This window comes from Polyodon spathula, chromosome 6 (assembly GCF_017654505.1).
Source record: "Polyodon spathula isolate WHYD16114869_AA chromosome 6, ASM1765450v1, whole genome shotgun sequence".
In the NCBI taxonomy this organism is placed as follows: domain Eukaryota; kingdom Metazoa; phylum Chordata; class Actinopteri; order Acipenseriformes; family Polyodontidae; genus Polyodon; species Polyodon spathula.
The window spans coordinates 26,947,398-26,965,198 of NC_054539.1; the positions used below are offsets into that span (position 1 = coordinate 26,947,398).

The 17,801-nt window shown below is 38.7% G+C and overlaps 1 protein-coding gene across 1 annotated transcript; it reads right to left on the reverse strand.

Moving 5' to 3' along the window:
* Positions 1–5,081: 5,081 nt before the first annotated feature.
* On the reverse strand, positions 5,082–17,321 carry LOC121317084 (zinc transporter 1-like). The gene is made up of 3 exons (XM_041252677.1): positions 16,128–17,321; positions 10,357–11,249; positions 5,082–9,823 (listed from the first exon to the last, which is right to left on the reverse strand). Exons 1-3 carry the CDS (start codon positions 16,726–16,728, stop codon positions 9,809–9,811), a joined length of 1,509 nt encoding a protein of 502 aa, XP_041108611.1. The 5' UTR covers positions 16,729–17,321; the 3' UTR covers positions 5,082–9,808.
* Between the last annotated feature and the right edge of the window lie 480 nt (positions 17,322–17,801).

Genomic DNA, 17,801 nt, shown 5'->3' on the forward strand with positions numbered 1-17,801 from the left:
ACATGAAGTAAAATAGAAATGTGAAAAAGACTGAATCATTTATATATCTAAAGAGTAAAAGCAATGGCAGTGAACATGTTAATTTCTAATGGACAACACTGGTAATAGAATCTCAGTATGAACACTAACCCTTTGCGGTCCTATGTCGGACCAGATCCAACATTACAAGTTTCCCTTTCCAGTCCAGTGTCGGACCCAGTCTAACATCATCAAAAAGACGTAAAGCACAGGTTTCTAGTAATTTTTTCTACGGGAAAAGCTGAGAAAACCTTTCAATGGCCAAGTGAGACCGATAGGAGCCGAATGAAACCAAATAAAGGGCGTGTCTCATAGCCCCATGCATTAGAGAGATTGCACCAGCACTCAAAGAATATCACTGACATTTGTAGAGCTTTTTGAGATGTTATAGTAATAAAATAATGACATGAATAAAATAATAACTTAAATGTAGAATACAAGGTTCATTGAACCCTGCAAATATTAGGTCACCATGTCAAAGGGTTCCTGAGATACGAGGCTAGGACATGGTCAGCTTTGTAAAAAAAAGTGGCAGGAAAGGGTTAGCTTTTCTGGTACGACACCAAAGTTGGCCTATAGAAATGCCAAATGCAGGCAACATCTCGAAATGTTAGGTCTTCATCATAAAACAAACAATATTACAGCCATCTTAGATTTTGCTTGAGGTGTTTTCACAAGACTGAAAATATCAAAGGTATGAGAACCACTGACACGAACTCAATCAGTGCATAGGGGTTAATATTTTAAAAGAGAATAAGCATTTATTAAAAGGTTAATGTTGCAAAGATAGTAGAATCTGCTGTCCTTGTCCTAAGGGGCACAACAATCAGCAGATCTGAATTTATCAAGGTCTTACTCCAAAGTACAATTTTTGGAAAAGAAAATTAGACTGCAGATTTTACAGAACTAGTAACAAGTACTCAACAAGTTAATTTAACACAGAACTGTTCTTTGTTAACAGTTTCGTAACATCAACAGATTTATTTCCCTTCCAAAAAAATAAGGTACAAATTGCATTTTAGTATAAAGACCTTGACATTTTGGATCAATAATGTCTATATTAACTGTAGTAGTTTTGTTTAAAAAAACTAAACTATTAAGGTTTGAGGTTTATGGGGTATGGCATTCTGTTGTTTGGCAGGGACATATCATCAATTTAAGTGCTTGTGGCAGTGGTTAACAATGTGCAGGTATGCAACAGCGTCCAATGAAAAGACAGACAAAGATAATCCAGGTACAATGATATTGTATTTGCAAATCCAATGGTCTGATGACACAAATACAGGAAAAACAATAACAATGATAACAGGCAATACAACGGCGTGTATTGCTGTGTTTTAATCCAGGGGTTGGTCCTGAAATAATAACAGTCCCGTTCCTAAACACCCACACGTAACAGAAAACACAAACACAAGCCCACAGTGAGTGTTACAGTGCTCGTGGTGTAAATACAGTTATTCGTGAAGCAATAGTGAAGTGTTGTCCGGGTAAGTGCTGGCCTTTGGCGACAGCTCCGAATCGTGTTAGCCATCTAATAATAACAAACAAGTATTCTTTAGACACGACAAACAAAACCCTCACGATAACAATTCGGGTTTTCCTTCTGGTTCAGCATTTAACCATACAAAAGGAGCAGATCACTTTGCTACGCCCCCTTTTGTATCATCAATCATGACCCCTTGGTTAACTAGTACAACCGCTCCTCCAATCCGCGGCTGCCACGTCGTTTCCCTCCAGGTGATGATTTAGTGTATTGTAGCTCCAACCCCTTTCTAGATGACCGACTTCCTTCTAACCCTGGGAAATATTTTCTGGCCATCCAGTCCAGGGCACTCTGTTCCCTTTACACAGCTCCCTCACAGGTCAGGAGAGAGATTTATCACCAAGAATCATTCTGTCTCTGTCACAGTGCCATTGTCCATTTCTTACAATATTAGACAAAAAGGGAGAAAGAGGAGGATGCAAAAGATATGCCTGTTTATGCATCTGGAAGAAATCTATTTACTGATAAATCCTGTCTTCTACTAGATGGAAATAAACAATGCATGAAATCCTATACAAAATATAGGATAATCCAAGACAAAATAGTTTGTTTGAAGACCAGTGCTCCCATCAAATTTGCTACAAAAGATACAAAAACCTGACCTGTTGGTTGGTTTTGCTTCGTTGTGTCCATGTATGAGCTCTTCCTACATCCAATGTATGCAAACATCTTTCCTCTACACTACTATAAGGAGGCTGAAAGAACTTTGGAAAAATCTGATGTAAGAGATGGAACTCTCTAACAGCCTCAGGTAAGAAAGTTATGTTTGTCCTGTAGATTACAAGGATCATCCTTGACGACATCCTGTAACTCACCAATAGTGGCTCAAAAGGTGTTTTTGATAGGCGTCTTAGAACCAAGGAAAGATTCCATAAAGGCACAACAGGTCGACATGGAAGCCATAAGGACAATTACAACAGGTACAAATAGTCCTAGACATGAGAGATTTTCTGCTCAATCTCCACGCTTTTAGCTTGAAGTAAGGTGGGTTGTCATGGAGAAGCATTCCCTGCTGCTGAGACAGAAGATCCTGTTGAACTGGTAGGTGAATGTGTGCTTGAATGGATAGTGATGAGATCTGCAAACCAAAAGCTCTGCGACAAGTACGTAGCGATGAGAATCATCTCCACTTTGTTTAATTTTATTTTTGGAATGTTTTCTTTAATTGTTATTTTTGAAGAGCTTGCTAGACCATCTACTGCTACAGAATCCCCTGAGGGAATCTTGAGTGTTTTCCTGTGAGGCAAATAGATCTCTGGAAGTCCCCACTCTTTGGGGATCATTCCTCATTCGTGGCATTTCATTTTTCTGCTGAGGTAATCCACCACTGTTGTCGTTGCCTGGTATGTAAGAAATGGCTAGAGCAATGTTTTCTCTTACTCAGAGGTGTTCTAGCCTTACACAGTCTGCACAGTTTCTATGTATTTGAATGGGGGGCTTTTAAGGAAAATAAGGTGATGCAGGAAGTGGTTCTGGTGGACAGATATTGAAGTGCATTCACAGAGCTCCCACTGAAAGTGTCAGATTATATAGTGCCATTTCCCTCAAATTTAACAAGCACTAACCAAAAACCTGGGGATACATACAAATAACCTCTGATTAAAAATATAACATAACATGTGGGATAAAGAGACACTATAAAAGCAGTTACATATAATTAAATTATTCAAAAAATATATTATTTATGTTTCTCCCCAATTTAGAGTATTCGATTGTTCCCTGCCGAGAGTGCAGGTGAATTGAAGGTCTTCTGGACAATGACAAGCTCTCCAGTCAAACAGGGATTGATGCAAATCTGCCCTCCCCTGACTGCGTAAGACACATTGCACACTATAAGTTCATGACTTTACCACACAAGTCACTCAGTGATCTCTCAAATCTTTCAAATCTATGTTCATGTCCTGTGAAGGACTACCAATTCACTATGATGCTGTATTGGAATTGGTATTTTCAACCATTTTCTCACGTGGTGCTCAGTGCTTATATGTAAAACCCTTTTGCTTGATGGTCCACTAAAAGCATTAACTGTAAGACAGACACTTCCTTGGCATTTCTTCCTAGAAACAGCAGTTTGTTACCTTGGGTCTTTAAAAAGATAAGCAAGGTGGATATCAATGAATATCTGTGGTTGTAAAAGTTAACCATCAAATGTTTGGAAGTGGTTGTGAAATAAGCAACAGTATCTCCAACAGAAAAAAACATTAGGTTATTATCATAACCTTGGTTCCCTAAAATAGAAATATAACCATTAATCCTAGAATACTGTCTAACCAGAATAGAAAATATCAAAGCTGCACACAGTTCCTGTGACGCAGTTGTGTCCGCCCACAAGGGCATAAAAGGATTGCTGACACTGACCTCATCATCATTTTCCTTCAAGACTTGCTGCAATAATGAACACAGCGACCTTGAAGGTTAATGGTTACATTTCTTTGTCAAGGAACCAGGATTATGATAATAACTTAAAGTCAAGGGGACCTGAGGCCGCGCGCACTGAGTGGGCGTACTGAGGTCACCCAAAGCTCTCGACTCAGAGTTTTTACAGCTTCAAAGAGGAGAGGAAAAAACAGAAGGAACATGCAACAAGCTGCAGAGGTTAGAAAGCAGGCTACAATCACGAGAGATGTAGGCAGATGAAAGATTTAAAAAAAATAAAATAAATAAAAAACTCAGTAGCATATGTGTTAGCTCAACCTTCAGTTGCCGACTTTCTGATTCCTTGGAAGTGGCAAGCCTACTTCCAGCAATTAACTGCAAAGGAACAAAAATTTGAAGGAGCTCTAAACAGTCAAATCACAACTGAAAAAAAATGGTTAGAGTAATACTCACCACTTTGCCTACCTGTCTGTGAAAGGCAAAAGATGCTGAGATCTCCTCACAGTGACTATTTATTACCTCGGTGATGTGGGTTCGAGGACATCACTACACGAAGGGGCCTATCGGCATCCCAAAAGTATTCAATTTGGCAGTCATCTTCGAATTGAAAGGGAACATCCATTTCTGTGTCTCCCTTTTGATACAGCAACTGAACTGAAGAAAAGCTGAGCTGGCACTTTATAACACAGATATCTTATTAAGCATTTGTTTTATAACTGAATAAAAAATAGATCTATTACAGGGTTATCTTTCCTAATGTATTTACTTTTTTGGTGCGAGAGGAGCTGCAGCTTTCTCCAGGATACGTGACGCTTCAGCACCACTCTGGCAGCCGAACCTGGGGCAAGCCCATTTCCTCTTCCCCTCACCTGACCCGCTCTCCTTCTCCCACTTGGTTTGCTTGTCTGTTACTTTGAACTGAATTCCCGACCACTGTTTAACCAGGCTATTTATAATTTAAAAACTTAATTAAAATGATCCATGAGTGGGAATGTTACTTTTTTTTTTTGTAAAAAATATATCATTTATTACATGGTGCTTCATGCATGGTTAATTCATGGAAAGCTACATTTTTGCTTCACTATATGTGCATTATAGAGAGGGAGTTATTTTATTTAGCATTTTAGTCAGATTTAGTGTTATGTGTCCCGCGACCCCTTCCCCCATTTTTAACGCACATATTGTGCGTCACCCGAAACCACATTTCTGTTCATAACGCTTGACAAATTTTAAGTTTGTTTTATGAATTTTCTTTAGAAGTGGCTTGCAGTGAGGTCTATGTGCATACAACTCATGTTACAGTTCTTTCATGCACTGTTATGCCTGGTGCATCTAGATCTTGAAGTTCTTGGTTGTTAATCGCCGACGATTCTCCTACCTGCTGTACCAGTTGAATTTGTTCTGTGGTACTTGATTATTGCTCCAATTGTGGAATACCTGTTTTTAACCACAGCTTAGATTATGAGGCTAAATTAAATTATGATTAATTAAGGTTGGGGTCTTTTGGCATAAGTTGTTCTACCAAGCTGCTATCGTCCAAAACAAATAAATAGAACACAAGTCTTTTTTTTTTTTTTTTTTTTTTTTTTTTTTTAATAACACCATTAATAAAGCATTCTGAAAGCCTTTGTACAAGGTAGAAACAGCTTTGGAAAACAATGTATAGTATTATGAATTGCAAAAGTTGAGAATGGTTACACAAATGCACATTCTATGAAATCTGACAGAAAATTAAAATGGTACCTATATTATCCAGACAAAGGGTGCATAAAACTGCACCAGGACTTTGCCCAAAAAACAGGGCTGTCAACAAAAACACTTTTTTTTTTATATATATCTACCAGTTCTAACAGATTCAGTCGTAATACGCAAAGATCACATGCTCCAAGGGTTGCATTTGAAAAATAAATCTTTACCAGTTTGCATCATAACATTTAGAGGACAAGAACAAAAATTACATTCTTACATCAATGTACAGCTACTACCTTGACTGAATTGTTTTCACTTGACTACAGTCGAAATTGCAGGGCAGAATGAGATATGCACCTGTGATGATCAAGACCAGTTACAGTTTGTGATGTAAAGAGAGACCTTTAAAAGATTTTCAGCTACCTCGAGGCATGAAAAACAATCAGCAAGGGAGAATGGTTAATGGAAATCCTGGAAATTAAGCTTTGTGAGAAAATCTTTAGTCACTTCTGCTGATTTCCTAATGAAAGAAGACAGTTAAATTAACTATTCTTTTTATCTGAAACTGCCAAAAACTTTAAAATAATTCACTTAAGTGGGAATAAATAAATAAATAACCTTACATGCCGACATAAATTCAAGCTCTGAGCTGACATTCATTTATTTTTCAAATATAAAGAATTCAAAATTTAAAACCTCTTCTCTCGACACCAATTGAGGGTTGATAGTTTAAACTATCTGCACTAACAGCAATAAAAGATATAATGCAATCACACATTATTTCAAGCCGAGCTATGAAACAAAACATAAGTAGAATTAGAGAGGTCGCCATGCCCTCATAAAGGGGAGTTTTATCTACACTTAAAGCGAGGACCTTTGGATGCAATTCAGCCTTTATATAATTCTAATTCAAGCATCAAAAGTGTGTGTGTGTGTGTGTGTATATATATATATATATATATATATAAACTTTTTACACAGCTGTATATCGTACATGTGGTCCTCAGAACACAAACACAAAAAAAGCAAAATATATATAGTGCTACTATGGGGTGTGATGGAGGGGGGGGGGGGGGGGGGGGGGGGGGTACCTGAATGGAATCCAGCTTTTATTAAAATGTGAAATGTGCAATTTATTATCCAGAAAAGTAAAATAGAGGCAATATACCTATCACTGAAAATAAAAAAATACAAGTTGTACAACAGAATAAAATGCAATGAACTCTTAGGTTTCACAGTCAATACTGTGTAATGTGCTACACTGAAATATGTGCAAAAGGTGGCAACATTGGACCAACAGGTTTTTCATCCTAATGCAAGCCCTGTCTGGAAACATGTGTAATAAATGGGGGTTCTCATACTGAAATTAAAGCTTTTTAAAAGTTGTCTGAAAACTGAACCTACTTGCTATTACAGTGAACCTGGTAATGCCTATATTTCTCAATCAGTACCAAAACATTTACATTTAATTTTTTTACTTATTTTTTTAACTAACATGTTCATGGAATGTTCAAAGGGGTACTTTTGAACGTATAAAAGTTGCATACATTGACTTGACTGCACCATTTTTAAATTACAGAACCTGGCTAAGATGCACAAACTCATGGAGCACAGTGTAAATGTTTAGGTAAAGTGTTAAAATATAACACTGATCTAGGGGCTCTAAAAGGCACTGTGTGCAATACTACATTATATGACATACCACTTCATAGTCAAAACTATGCCTAAGGCATTCAGGGACAGTTTTGAAAAGCAATTTTAATAGGTATACGGACTCCAAACACCGGACTTTCTGAATAAGCAGATTGCACAAAGAAACCAAGGCATTCCGGTAAATCTCAGTAGACAACAGGTAATTAAAAGGGTATTAGTGTACACTTGGAATACAGTTTGGGCTTGAATTTTTCATTTTTTTATTTTCCAAATCCTTCCTCCTTTTAAATGTTAATAAGCCGTTATGCTGTCTCTGCATCTTAAGAGAAAACTACTAATTAAAGACTGGGTTTAACAAATATTTTCTTTGCTACAAAATCAGAAACTTTAAATGACGGACTTGCGGTCAGTCTACACTCTGTACGGGGTATTTTATGCTGAAAAGAATGTCAGAAGAACCCTGTTAAATAAGTGAAAATAACAAAAGCACAATAAGCTAGATGACTACAAGAATTAAATGCAATTAGGATCAGTGATGAGCAATTAACGTAATTTGTCTGCTTGAAATAAAAATTAAGCAAAACAGAATTAGGCTCAGTCAGGACATGAAGGTAAAAACAAGTGTCATTGTTTTGTAATGAACAGCTTTTCTGAATTTAATTAAGAAACAGAATCGTCTCAAAATAAGTTTAAAAGGGATGTTAGGGGATCAAAAATCAAAGCCCTGAAAACTTCAACCCTTAACGGTGCTGTTAATCTGCAAGTTAAGGACTTCACAAACTGAAACAAGTGAGAACTTTCATTAAAAAACAACAAAAAAAAGTAGCAAAATACATTTGACCTCAGTTGAATTGGTTACCTTAAGTCTGAAGGTATTTGCAGAGTATTAAACTGTTTTGACAGTAAGTTAATTAGGTATTGTAACACCATGTATGAATTTATCCTCAATCCTTTGAGCTCTTATTTGATATCTTTACACCATCGGAGCTTCTGCTTTTTTTAGGGCTCTCCAGCAGTGCCAAAGCTACCAAATGCAATACACACTTAGTGTATTTATACAGTAGCTTAGGTGCACAATACTTGTCAAACACATGCTTGGTTGTCTTACACAATCATTTACATAAACGTACATGTTGCAATAAGTGTTTTTTTTTTAGTTCAGTTGAAACCACAGTGCAAGTTGAGACCTACTACTATGGCTCAAGAAATTAGCTAGTGTGTGGTATGCCACAAGCACTTATCCATGATACATGCAGTTGTGCTCTATTCCCTATGGTTGTTATGGAATTAACCTTTTTATGTTTTGTTGGCTTCCAACTAGGCAATAATGTAAGGGGTTGGTTAACCAAAGTAGCAGGGTGGTTCCCTGGAAGAAAATCTATTAGAAATAATGGCACCAAAGTAGCTCTAGTCTTGCTTATCCTTATATATTTTACTACAAAAAAAGGGTAGATACAGGGGTCTGGGCAAATTGGGATCTTGACTATCTGCACTAGTCATATTAGTTATTTCTCCCAGAGATGGGGTAGGGTATATTACACAGATATATGTAAAAGAGGGGGTGGGAGAGAACAAAATAAATCAGAATTAAAGAATTGGGGAGAAGTAAACATAGAGAAAAAGCAACAAAGTATATAAAGACAGAACTGATCCTGGAAAGTTTGTGGAAGCAGCAGTTTGGTTCTTATCTTATAGTGTTGAAGGTAGGGGTTGTTGTTTGCAATGCAAGTTAGGTATTACAAACCCAAATTTAAGCCTTTTATCAAACCATTCCAGCCAGCTGCAAAAAAAAAAAAAAAGGACCACCCTCCCCCACAAAAAAATCAGCTGTTTACATTGATTCAGAGCAGATGGCAACCAGCCCACAACAAACATTTATGAGGGTTAGCTTTGTTAGAGCCATTTTCAGTTACAAAAAGGATTAACTGGTGGTTAGGAAACATTAAAAGTAAGAAATTCCATTCAACAAGGTAAAGACAGCACATGTAATGCTTGAAATAATGTATAGAGTAAGTTGCACTGCCAGAGTTATCCCTAAGTTTGAAGCAAGATAAAGCCATCTTAACAGCTCTAGAGAATTTGAAGGAAGGGGGGTTCTTCCAGAGTTATTACACTAACATGAAAATCCCCCCCCCCCCCCCCCACCCCGCCATTTCTATATTTGAAAAATATAAGGGATGGGATTGGCGGCTACTTATTTTCAATGTTAATATTGACTAGACTAGTTGGAGCATATCAAATCATTCTAAAAGAGGCTTCTTGCCCTTTGGGACAACTCTGATATGGTATACCTGCTGTTTATAAAGTCTTGGAATGTCACGATAGACCAAAAAAGCCTGTACATTGGGTTTACACACCTCCCACCCTCCCCTCTTCCCTCTACTGTCATTTTGTATCATTGCAGAGTAAGTTCATCACCTTACAACTTTGTTACAGTTTTAAAACACCCTGTGTAGTATGTAAATGTAAATGGTTGTTTCAGCTGTCCCATCTTCCTGGTGAAACAACGTTCCTCCATCTCCAATTACTTCAAACAACACGAGACTGCATTAAAACAGAAAAAGGGAAAATAAACAAGTTTATATTGAGGGGTGCTCATATGATCTTTTTCTGACAAAATGACCAGCAACGGTGCTTCTACTTGCAGTGTATAAACAGTCCTGGGGTTATGTCAAAAAACGTGATTGACGTTTTGTTGAAATGTTTTACATACTAACAACACAAAATTACATAAACATTAGTAATAACGAATGTCAAACACAACACACACTGTCCAAATTCAGTTCCACTATGACAAACCCTAATCATTTATTTAAACAGACTAAATTGTGGTATTTAATATACACACATTACCATTCTACTGAGAAAACAGGGCTTTAACCAAGAGGTGGGGCTGCAATGTTAAAGCAAAACATATTTGCTGATATTAAAATCAAATTTAACCCTTCATCTATCCCCCATCCACATCCCTTACCCTTACTGTTTATTTGAGACAACCAGAATGTACAATGGCATCCCACCCCTACTAACTCCCCCAACTCTCAATTTGGCTGCTTGTTTTACAAAGATGACTCTACCTCTCTCTGGATCACTACTTCTCCATCTGACCTTGCACCCACTTGGTTTTCCACCTCCACAGGAGGCTGTTCCCTGCCTCTGTGCTCTGGAGACTCATCGATGTTCTCTAGGCAGGGGGTGGACAGCCCCATGGCCTTGTCTGTGGCCTTTTTCTCAGGCTTGTCTCCGTTGCCACAGCACAGCTTGGGGGCACACTGTGTCCGGCAGGAGAGCTCGCAAAGAGAAATACAGGATTCCGAGTTGACGGTGACGAACTCTGGCTGGATGGTGGTGGCATGGATGCCCTCATTGTGGAAGAAATCCTTGATGCTCTTGGCCACATCCATGTAGGAGGTGGGGTCGTGGCACTTGATGTGGGCTGTAGCGATGATACGGCTACCTGCCAGCTGCCAGATGTGCAGCTCATGGACAGCCAGTACGCCCTCCACGTTTCGCAGCTTTTCATTCAGTAGCTGCATGTCGATCTGTTTGGGCACTGTCTGAAGCAGGATAAGGGCTGACTCTTTCAGAAGTGGGTATGTGGTGTACAGTAGAATGAAAACCATGATGATGCAGAGAGTGGGATCCAAGTAGAGGACCCAGCAGGGCCCTGCACTGGTAATGGCCTCGGTGCCGTTCCTCAGCACGCTCACCAACGTATGGTTGATGTGCTTGTGGTCCATGCAGTGGCTGTCCACACATGGGGTGAGACAGGGCTCTCCTTCAGGACAGGGCTGCCACACAAAAGTAAAGATAATGGCATTCACCACCACAATGACTGAGCCCAGGGCATCCCCCAGAACATGCAGGAAGACGCCACGCATGTTGAGCTGCGAAGCCGATTCGTCACCGTGATCCAGTTCATCGTACTGAGTGTTGCTGTGGATATGCAAACTGTTTTCTCGCAGCAGATCTGTATCGGAAAGAGAGGGTGTTACACAGCCTGCTGATTTAGTGTTGGGTAACACGGCACTATAAATTACTGGCTAATGGGGAGAAAGGGCTGTCTCTTTTCGATAATTTATCAGTGGGTATCTGCAATCACTCTGGTAGGACAGAACAAAATGGGGGTCATTAATTTAAAGGGGCACCATGCTTGCATGACTGCACTTGTCCACTTTCATTTTTTCTTTGATTTTACAAAATTTAGAGTGACCAAATTTACAGTTATTATTTTAATTTGGAATGTCTAATTATGTTTTGTTTTCTCTCCTCCCCATAGCAAGTCTCCACACAGCATAGACATTCCGAGGGCTACTTACTTTACATGAATTACCTGTCTATTCCTTTCGTGCCACTAGTTGAAAGGGAGCTACGCCTGTGCTTTCACAAAGATAATGGGCCTCATTTACGAAAGGGCACTAATTCTGGAGTTAGCACACACATAAAGTAGTGAGCCTAACGTGCGTGACAAATCTAAATTTACTGCCACATTTACTAAGAGAACGCATTAAGTGCATACCATACTGTGCTTGCTACATGTATTGCGAGCGATAATTTAATGTGCATGATAATGTCAGAGACTTACCCGTGACATCAAAAGGGGCCAGGCAGAGGCAAAGTAATGTGAAACTGCACTGCTTACATTTTAATTTTAAAATGTATTCCTTGTCTGATGTGTAAATTAAAAAAAAAAAAAAAGCCTTTTTCCTTTCTCCTTTAATGCATGCGGCCCACCCATTAGTTGCATTGATTTACTGTATCGTCTTGGAATTATTCTTTAAAACAACCCACCTCTTTAGTATAACACGCGTATTCAACATGTGCAGCCTGCACTGTATGAGTGATATTCCCATTAAACTAGTAGAGGCAGTAAAATAGCCAATAAAATAGCACACAGGATCTGTTTCCTCACACACAGCACATAATTCTGATTAGGATAGCAAAAACGCTTGTTTAAACTATTTATTTTACTTTGGGCAAGTCAGTAACCAAAAAGTAGTTGGAGATGTCATAGAATCAAAAGGTGATCAAAAGGTGGAGGCGGAACACAAAAGATTCCAAAATCATTACCCAGATGATTATTTGTTCAATTAATGATTTTGACCGCAAGGCAGTATGTCTGATTTGCAGTGTAACAGTTGCAGTTATGAAAGAATAAAACAAACAACGTCACCATGACACACTGCACAAAGCAACGTATTTTGAGTTTACTGGAAATGAAAGAAGCTATGGAGTCTCAACAAAAGGTTTTTTTCTGAAAATGAGAAGAAAAAAAGAAAGTGGTGTGGATTCCATGAACAACCACAGGAAAGGACTTTTTTTTTTTTTTTTTAAACTTCAATTAGCCATGGAAAGTGCAGAAATACCATGGAAGGAACTAACTGGGATTACAACATATGACTGGAAAAAAAGGTGGACTGGCATCCAGAGTACTGGAAAAAATTAAAGAAAGAAATGCAGACATGCCAATTGTTGTACACTGGATTCTGCATCAACAGATATTATGTGGAAAAGCTGCAGAATTAGAACACGTAATGAGCATTGTTATCAAGTTGTTATCAGAAAATTAGTGCCAAGTGTCCAGACACAAGTCATAAAAAGGTACATTTCGTAGTGGTACTGTTTACTATTTAGTATTTTCACAGCTTGTCAGTATCTCCCCCCCCCCCCCCCCCCCCCCCCCCCCCCCCCCCCCCCCCCCGGAGCTGTTAAAAACTTTATATTTTGAAATATAATATTGAGACTTTGCATTATACATTGTGTTTTTTTGTTTGTTTTTTTTCTTTACTGTGAGATTTTCATTGAAATAAAACACTATTTCCCTTTACATTACATTTGTGATACTGAGTTCTAGGAAAGCTGCTTCTAGTTATAACTGCCTATTTCTGCACTATAAAATGCATTAATATGCTGATTAATTGATTGAAACCGTGCCTGCATACTTAGAATCATGCAGTGGGCTAATGTGTTTTAAGTAGTGTATTGGCCTATATACAATTTATAAAAGACATTTTCACATACACTACGATGTACGTATGTGAGATGTATAATTGTACGGTGCCCCCCCCCCCCCCCAGTGAACAGTCTTAACATAAATGGCCCTTGCTGACAGATTTTTCTGTTCAAACAATTTTTCAGAACAAAGGAATTTCACCAAGATGTATTTATTTTCCGTTAGTGAATCAAACATACAAATCTGTTGATTCACTAAACTGAATGAATCAAACGAATAGAGTCAGAGAAGAGAATCAAATTGCATATCACTAGTTTTCAGACCAGAAAAATAGCGAGCCTATCAGGGGTTCAAGCCTGGTTAATAAATGATCAATTTAATGTGCGCACTAAAATGAACGTCCTTTAGTAAATACCATGCAAATACAGATCTCATTACTCTGAGCTGGATGCTCATTTAAATACATTATCAGTTTAGTGTTCTTTTGAAAATTAGGCCTATGTAACAGATTTGTTGCTGTTGTGCACAAAAATAATGACAGATTTTACAAGCAATGAATCACTCCCTGCTTTAGTGAAGGTAATACACTGACTTTCTAATACGTTACTTGGGAAAGGGTTACAGATGAGTACACTGAAAGGACAGAAACGCACCAGAACTGCAAACTGATTTATATTGCTATAGCGATATTGTAATTTCTTTATTTGCATTAGTGCATTTGTGAGCGTCTGACTTGGAAAGGGAAAGCACAAGAAAGCATTTTTTGGTTTTAGTTTAAATCACTGTAAATACATAACATGTGCATGCGGGCCTTTTGGCAAACTATATTTAAGGCTTCTGTTTTTTGGTTTTTATTAATTTCATTCCACTGTTATTTGTAGCTATTTTCAGATTATGTAAATCTTTTTTTGGCATCGTTTTTTAAAAATAAATATATATATTCTATATATATAATATATATATATATATATATATATATATATATATATATATATATATATATATATATATATATATATATATATATATATATTATAAGTGTATATCATAGAACATGAATACTGAAGAAATCCCATACATATGAAAGGGTGGATATACTGTAACCCTATTTTGCTAATGTTGCCACAGCATTACTTTTGTAATTCAAGGTTCCTGCCTTCATTTGTCACACACTTTCTAGAAAAGATTGTGCTACAAAACAAAAATGAAGCTTAACCTGGTGCGGCTCAACCTCCACACCTCACCCTCTCTCAACAGGAGTCCCACAAGGATCAGTTTTGGGTCCTCTCTCTAAACCCGCTCCCTGGGCCCCCTCATAGCATCCTGTTTTCTCATACTATTTCTATGCTAATGAAGCTCAGATCTTCCTCTCTTCCCCCTCCCCAACCACATCATCCCCTCCCGTATCTCTAGAATAGACTACATCAACTCCCTCCAAGCCGGCCTCCCTATGTCCAACACTCGTCCGCTACAGCTCATCCAGAACTCCACTGCTCACCTGGTGTTCTTTCTGGATCGCTTCTCCCATGCTACTCTACTGGCTCCCGATCACAGCTCGCATCCAGTACAATACTCTTGTACTCGCCTACCGGTCCTTGACAAGACTGCACCCAGCTACCTCCAGACCCTAATCCCTCCCTACACCCCCACCCGTCCTCTCAGCTCCGCCTGCACTAGAATTCTGGCTGTACCTCCACTACCCTCCCCTGCTTCCAGAGCCCGCACCTTCTCCACCCTTGCCCCCCAGTGGTGGAACGACCACCCTCGTTCCACCACTGCGGGGCCTCGCCGCTTCCAGTGCCTCCTCAAGACACACCTCTTCAGGCAACACCTGTAAAACTCAACTCTTCCCTTCTGGACAATATAGCACTCTACCTTTAAAGCACTTTAACCTGCACTTATCTGCTCCCTATTTTACTGTACTTAATCTTACACTTAACCCAATCTGTAAGATCTTGTATTTCACTTGGTCTCGTATCTAACCCTGATGTAACTATCAACACTTATCTGCTCTTGAACTGCCCCGATACCAAATCATACTGTGTTTTGTATTTGCTCTTATTAGGACTGAAGTCACTGTATCTTGTATCTTGCTCTTAAGTGTACTGTAATTCTTGATATGCATTTTTTGTATACAACTAAGTCACCCTGGGTAAGGGTGTCTGCTAAGAAAGGAACAACAACAACATACATACAACACACCATGATACATGGTGTCATCATTAGTTTCACTTATGCCAGAAAAAATATAGGCCCTATTTTCAGTTAATTTACTGAGGAATTTCCAACAGCTTTTAGTGACAATTGGCTGCCTAAATAAACATGAAATAAAAATTACATTTAAGTGTGAGGTGCATGTCTCATCTGTCTACCTGTGAAAATGAATACAAATCATACATTGTAAAATACTGCAGAAGTGTAAAATGCGCAAAGATGAATATTCATATCAAAAGAAGAAACATGACACAGTATATGTTGCCACTGGTTACACTCAACATCCACCTAAAAATACAATGAGTATATTCTGTTAATGTAGATTACAAATGTAACGTGTGATTCAGTGTGAAATATCCCTTTAACACATGAGTATGGACTGATAGGAAAATATGTTAACCCTTTCAATGGCTCTCAATGCAATGAAATAAATCAGGCACCTAAGGAGTATTGCTCTGGTCATCCAACTCAGGACCCCTATGTACTGTGTATATTTTTGTCAATCAGTGTACAAATTTACAGCGAGCATATCGACGCATCCTTAGTCGAATGGAAATAATGAATCTGATTGTGATAACTGAATTCCTTCACCTCATAATATTAATGATATGAACAAATGGTATGACCAAACTATGTGCAGCCGTGTAAATTGAAAATTAAAAAAAAATAACACATACGTACCATGTCTTTCAGGTCTGTCAGAATTAACTCCGTTAGGACTGTTGCAGTTTCCTACCAGGTTGTTGGTCTCTTCAGCAGTCGACCCGTTCCCCGTCGGGGTTTGGGTCTTGCATATTTTGTTTCTTTTGTTTTTCTTATTCCCGTGAGAATGTGTATGGCCACCACCATGGGAGTGCCCGTGTCCGCCCCCTGCGTGTCCATGAAACATGCAAAGACCAAACAGGTTGACTAGGAGACCCCCAACACCCACCCCGATAACTACCATAGGGTTCTCAATTTCTTGCGGCTCCGTGAAACGCTCAATAGCTTCCAATATAATGGTGAAACAGAGAGCAGTCAAAAACACGGCATTCACCAGGGCACCCATCACTTCGGCACGAATCCACCCGAAGGTGTTTTTGCTGGTAGATTGGGTTTTCTCAGCAAAACGAACGGCGACAAAAGCCACTACTAAAGCTAGGACATCTGACAGCATATGAAAAGAGTCCGAAAGCATAGCCAAAGAAGAAGTTATACGACTGACCACAACCTCCACAATGAAAAACCCAAATGTCAGCGACATCATGCATAGTAGCCGTACACGGTCAGGCTCACAAGCCATTTTACCTGAATGGGTGTGTACAATTTATTAAATTTAACAAATATTTTAAAATCACGTTTAGTATTTCAAGTCTGCGATAATAAAATCGTACTATATCGATCAATAAAACCTAGACTAGGATAAATTAATAAGACAAACAACCTTGTACTAGCCTTTAGTCTACCGTATCGTAATCTGTTTTGGATGTGTGAATAAAAGATGTTTCACTCGGGTGACTGATTCCCAGTTTAAAATTGTATCTTTTACAGTTACAATAAATAGAATATAAAATTATAATAGCAAATCTACTCACAGACCAAGATAAGCAACCTTGGTGCAAAACGCACTAAGGAAAGGCAGTATCTGTATTAATTGCCAAGGAGTACTTGGCTAGGCATGTATCTGTGCGGCTGCCTGCTTATTGGAAATACGTGTATCGCTTCAGATGTGTATCATTTGTTCTTCAGAAAAACCGATTCCCTTACTCCCAAATCCGCAATTTCAAGCACGGAGACAATGGAATTGGAAAAACACAGAATTCAAACACGGCAACGCACAGTCCTGAGCTCTGCAGTTTGCAGACGGTTTGAAACTTTGCACCCGAAACCGGCAAAGTTTTCATAAGGACCAAGGAGACTAACAAAGGACCGCCTCACCGCTTTTCATTGGAGGACGCTCTTAAAGTCTTCTGTCTCTTTTTGGTTGCCAGGGTTGTCAATCTTTGTATCACATGACCAACTGAAACGGTTTAGCTTTTGAAACAGAAACTCTTCCTGTCAAATTGTGTTAGCCCAGCCCCACGGTTGTTTCTTGTTCTTATAGGCCGTGTTGAGCGTACATCTGATGCCTTTCTTTTTTTTTTTGATTGCGATTGGATGTTTGAAACGCCAGTCAGTGACATACAAGTGTCACTTAAGAACGCCCATTTTTCTTTTCTCAGTCACGTCACCACCATGGAAAACAGTCGGTTTTAGTTTTCTACACTGCGGTGCAAGTATTGTACGTTGTTTTTAGAAGCGTCACTCTGACTCATCACAAAATGAGTAAAAAAAAAAAAAAAAAAAAAAAAAAAAGAATGTTTAGCGACACAGGTA